At 52.5% G+C, this 5,483-nt stretch overlaps 2 protein-coding genes across 2 annotated transcripts; both read right to left on the bottom strand.

The window, feature by feature from the left end:
- Positions 1 to 2,378: 2,378 nt before the first annotated feature.
- On the bottom strand, positions 2,379 to 3,928 carry B0H18DRAFT_938117 (uncharacterized protein; the record flags this gene model as incomplete). Its single annotated transcript, XM_048041830.1, has 2 exons — positions 2,379 to 3,613; positions 3,701 to 3,928. The coding sequence occupies 2 exons, from the start codon at positions 3,926 to 3,928 to the stop codon at positions 2,618 to 2,620; spliced, it is 1,224 nt and encodes a 407-aa protein (XP_047888629.1). The 3' UTR covers positions 2,379 to 2,617.
- On the bottom strand, positions 3,896 to 4,636 carry B0H18DRAFT_851264 (uncharacterized protein; the record flags this gene model as incomplete). The annotated part of the gene is made up of 1 exon (XM_048039611.1): positions 3,896 to 4,636. A coding segment is annotated over one exon (741 nt), but the record flags the coding sequence as incomplete, so codon positions are not given.
- Between the last annotated feature and the right edge of the window lie 847 nt (positions 4,637 to 5,483).

Below are 5,483 nucleotides of genomic sequence, written 5' to 3'. Positions count from 1 at the left end.
CTGGTACAGCAAACAGCTCGACGAGCGAAGTCGAGCAGCCAACCAGCCAAGCAGCAGAGGCACACGCAGGCACCAACGAGGACTCCGGGTCAATTGCGAGGACGAACGGACGCGAAGGATCGCGATGGGAAGCTCCAGGAGTGAGGACCCCAAGCTGGGAGATCGACAGGCAGGAGACGCGAGTCGAGACGACCGCGGTAAGTCTTCCTAACCGTCAACCCTCTCCACCCATCCATCCTCGTCGACGTTCCGCGTCTCTGTCCTCGTCCGTCCCGTCTCTGTGTCCGCCACACGCTTTCGAACCGGCGCCATCGCGGCCTCCCTGCATCCCCTCCGCGCTACTACTCGTCTCTTGCGAGTCCTCGACCGCATCGCTGTGTTCACGCTGCACACCCTCGAGCCCTAGTACACCCTCGCTAGTGTCTCCGTCGCCGACCTCGTTCCTCGGTCTTCCCTCGGCCTTCGGAACTTCTCGTACGGATGGCTTGCAAGACGAACTTCGGACTGTGCGAGACCGCCGCATGCCCAGTAGTTGCTCCTCGCCCCCGCCTTCGCTCGGCAAACATGCATCCGCGCATGTGTCTTCGCCAGCGTCTCCGTCGCCACCTTTGCGCCTCGGCGTCCCAAGGACTCACGGAACCGCCCCCGCGGACGATCCTTCGGACGAAGATTGGACCGAGTGGAATGTCCGCACGTTCAGTACTCGCTCCGCAATTCTGTCCTCGTCTGCGCCTCAGCCCGACGCCTTCACGCACCCACCTTCGGCTTTGGACGATGAGGCCGTGCGGAACGTCCGCGCGCCTCGTAGTCCGCCCTTGTCGAGTTCAACTATGAGCACGGACACTTCCTCCCGCCTTGCTCCTACGCCCGTGCTCGATCTGTCCGTGCACCTGCCTTCGTTCGGCGTACGTGCACCCTCACTCGACTCGTCCACGTCGACGCACGATCATTGTGAGGATTTCGACTCGTCGGCGCGAGCCGCGCTGACTCCTTCCCGCGGATTGGGTGTCGACACCTCGCTCTCGTCCTTCTCGCCCTTCTCGAAATCATCGTCTTCCGAGAGCAGTGGTCGACTTCTTCGACCCTGCTCCCCACTCTCATGTTCCGTCGTGTCCATCTCAGCTTCGTCCATCTCGACCCCGGGTCACTCGACGGCCGCCAAGACTCTTGTCGAGGATGATCTGCAGGATGAGTTTCAGGCTGCGAGGCAATTCCGAGCGCCGGGTAACTACTCTGCTGGTACACCTGCGTCGACGCCTCCGCCCTCGGGTTCCAAAGGCAGTGGTCGATTCATTCAACCCTGCGCTCCACCCTCGTGTTCTGTGCACACACCCGCTCTTGACACGGCGGCGTCCCTCGGACACATCAACTCCGTTCTGTTGACTCCTCCAGACCTGATTGTACACTCATCCTTGCCTTTGTCTAAGTCCTCGTCCGATGTGACCTCGCCTCGACATGATCTATCGACTATGCCTCCATGTCCTTTGACAACACCTCCACTCTCATCACCTCCACTCTCGGCTTCGGACAATGAGGACGTGTGGAATGTCCGCGCTCCTCATAGTCTTCCCCCATCGAGTTCCGCCTCTGCATGCGACAAGCTACCCAATTTCTTCCAACTCTATCGTGCACATAGGGAAGCCCGGGAATGTGTTGTCTACGACAAGTCACCGGCTGCACTAGCTGCACTTGCGCATGCACGGTGGCAAGTAGAAGAAGCAATACGAGTGTCAGATGCCTACGACGAGGAATGCCTAAGCAATAGAGAAAAATAAAGCCCAGCCCACCCACCCCTGCTACTATTCCACCCTTACCTGCTACCATCTCCTCTGCTCTACGGAATCTCGAGCCGAACCTCACCACCGGATCGCTCCAACTCGGGATTGGGGGGCAGGGGGTAGGGGAGGATAGGGAGGTACACCGAGCCTAGCCTACCCTGGCCCCAGGCATATCCATGCCTTCTGCGAGGATGATAGCTTGGGACGTGGTATGCGCAGGACAGCGCATCCTCTGCATGGCGACTACAGTGCAACCGGGATGCCTGCGAGGATGACCGCTCGGGATGCGATACATGCGGCACAGCTCAGCCTCTGCATGGCGGAGCCTTCTAGATGCAGTTTTACTGCCCAAAATTTTTTTCCTCTTCTATGGTCCCTTTCCTTTCCACTCTATGTCCACATCCACTTCTTCTGAGCCATCACCTCATTGTTAATACCCACACTATACGCTTCATAATGGGGGGCTCTGTTACGGATAGATAACCCATTATCTGTCCCTTAGATTAGATTATGAACTGATAGTGTACATCTCATCTTATCTCAATGTACCTAGCGATCTGACTTCCATTTTGGGAAGTAATCTACTCTTCTACCTGAACTACCACCTCGTCCGAGTGCGAACTCTTCGCGCCGTCCGAGTTAGTTCCCCTGTCCTCGGCTAGGCTCGTCGCCCCGCCTAGGAACTCCCCTCGGCTTAGGCTCGTCGCCTTCGCCTTGGACCCCTCCTCGACCTGGCCCAACAGCCCGTCTAGGACTCCCTGCTTGGCCCAGCTCGTCGCTGGCAACCAAGGACCTCTCCGCGCTCCCGAATAGCAAGGCTCGTCGCCCTGCTAACGACCCTAGCAGGTACTCCTCACCTTGCTCACGACCCCGAGATCCTCCTTTCCCCCCTGGTCGCGTCGCGACCACCAACCATTAGGTTCACGAGGCAGCCCGGCCCCTGAATCTAGGGTTCCGAGCCCACGAGCCCTAACACTAGCATGAGCAATGTTCTCTGCCTGTTGCATCTGTGCAATACGGGTCAGGGACTTTCTCCCAAGAACATCCCATTCTGGATCATAGTCAATTGCCCCATCATCACCTGTTACACTGCTCTGCACAACATCAATGTAATCATCATTGTCAACTTCTTCTTCTTCCTCAAAGCCCAGGCCTCCATGTTCTCCTTTGTCCTGTCTGTGCTTGGAAAAGTCATCTCGACTATCATTGCACTCATACTTTATGTGGAAGAACTTCATGACCTCTTGCTGCCGTTCTGTGAATTCATGGCTAGCAAATGCATCATCCCATGTCTGAGAAGTATCCGTGAGGTCTAAGCCTTTATGCCAAGGCTTGAAGAGCATGAGCATGGTCATGCAATATTCCTCTCTATTACCCATGTCTTGATGTGGCAATGTGCCTCCAACAAAGTTGGGCACCCGAGCACAATGATCTGGTAGCATGACAGCCATGTGTGTTTCATACTGAGGATGAGTGGGCTGGAAGCGTGTGGGCTCATGGTAATTTGTGATAGCATCCATTTGCTCATCCTCTCTAGCCTTCTGTGCTGTCTCCTTTGTGAGCAACAATGGGTCATCATCATCAGACTCTTCCTTCCATTTATCCTGGCCACCACCTCTGCGACTAGGCAATGGCTTTATATTTCGTTTGCTCTTGTCCTCATTGTTCTCCAATTTAGCAATTTTCTCATGTACTGGCTTGAGCTTCTGAGTAGCACGTTTCATGGCACGTCCCATGGTTTGTTTGTCACTCAGTCTGATCCAGTCGTACAGACACACTTGGGCATATTTAGTTGGCCTGTACATGTAGTCCATTTGTTGTGTAATGCCTACAAACTTATCATGGCTCTTGCCTATGACTACTTTGGCTGGTTTCTCATTTGGAGTGTACACTGGCTCCTCAGTCGGCCAGGCCTTGAGGACCTCATACATGTAGCTCCTCCAGTAGAAGGGGCAGAATGTGTGGCTGGTGTAATGGTCTGGCTGATTAAGGAGGTACATGCAAGCCATTGGTGCACCTGTTTCTGCACTGGCAGTGAGAGCATTGACAATTTTAGTGATCAGCTTCCGTGCACACACCTTGCGGTTGCCATCTTCACCGGCTTTGAGATCAGGATTTCTGCTGAACACTGTCTTCACAGCTGAGAACATCATATGTGTCTTCAAAGGAGTCTTTGTGATGTAATCTGTAACATATGCAGTGATTGCCTTGATTGCCGTGCCAGACAGTAAGCTTGTGACATCTGTGTTGCATCTCAGGAGGTAAGTAAGGGATGGAGTGAAAGTGTTGAGCCTTGCTTCCCCTTGCTTCATGAGCAGTGCACCTGTGTCTGGATCAACAACTGTGCATGGCCTTGTTGTCCTGGGGAATCTCCGCTTACAGACTTTCATGATCTTATTTGTCCGCTTGTCATATTTGCAACCACTTTCGCCTGTGGAGCAGCTATGACGGTTGGACTTGTATACCAGGTCATTCACAGTCTTGTAGAACTTGGCCCACCAACCATGATCTGTAGAACAGCCTTGACAATCATCAAAGTGCTTGTTGTCACATGTATGCATCTGATTAGGCGGTGGGTCTGGCAGTGTCAGGGTAGGATCAATGTATTTATCCTGCTGCTGATCACTGAGCAACTGGTCATACACATCGGCCATGTTTGCACCCATGAACTCTGCTTGGTGGACACTTTCTAGATACTGAACCATTTTCTGTTGAAAGTCAGATGTGGGGTCCATGATACGCTCACGTATTTCCTGTGGAGTCAATGCATTTGTGATCCATAGCATGAGGTGCAGGTGCAGAGTCATCCGTCCCTGCTGCTCAACTGTTCCGTAGTATCCAGCTGTGTCTCCATACAAGCCAGGATGATTAGAGCCAACACCTAGAACATGCTTTATGAATAGCTCAACAACTACATTGAAAAATATAGCTCCTGCGACTGGGTTAGCTGCAATCAACCTTGTGCGTGCATCATTATCAAGGATGTCAGGTTTGTATGTCCCATTTGTGTCTGCAAAGTACAGGCACAATGGATGCTTCACATCTGCAGGTGCAAATGTTATGAACCATGATGGAGCTCCGAGGTAGGAAGTGAGGGCCCATATTTCATTACGCATGTGTTTCCTGCTTGTCAGAGATCCAGGGACTTTATATGCAACATGATCAACATCTTGTATGAGCTGATAGCAGTCCTTCTCTGCCTGTGTTTCTGGCTTGTAGTGTCCACGTTCTTTGAGTTTCTGAGTCAAATCATCCAGGACATTCTCATCTATAGACAAGATCCTATTGGCTACATCTGCAAACTTCTGCTGCTCTGCAAGCAGAAATCCACCAGTTGCACTGCTTTTGATCTGTTAATGATTGAATGCAACCAGTGGAAAGTAGGCTTCAGTCTGGAACCACTTGTCATGGTACATCAACAGTTGTCTTTTTCTCTCAGGCTCTGATATGTTCTTGAACCCTCTTGTGTTTCCTGGACCCCCAAGACCATATGGAAATAGCCAAGGAAACATCTGTGTGTACAGCTGTGGGTTTGAGAATAGGGACTCTGGCTGTTCTGATTGCCCAATACCAAGAGCTGCCTTTTTCTGTGATTTAAAATGCTGCAGTGCATAGGCCCGTAATGCATCTGTGCTCATATTTGTGAGCTGTTCACCAATAAGCCCATGCACTACAAATGGACATGGACCCTCTGTAGTGCCATCA

The sequence above is a fragment of the Fomitopsis serialis genome (genome assembly GCF_022376445.1).
Source record: "Fomitopsis serialis strain Sig1Antser10 chromosome Unknown B0H18scaffold_95, whole genome shotgun sequence".
Taxonomy (NCBI): Eukaryota; Fungi; Basidiomycota; class Agaricomycetes; order Polyporales; family Fomitopsidaceae; genus Fomitopsis; species Fomitopsis serialis.
Note: the sequence above shows the minus strand (reverse complement) of the source record. Positions and strands in the feature narration are given on the sequence as shown.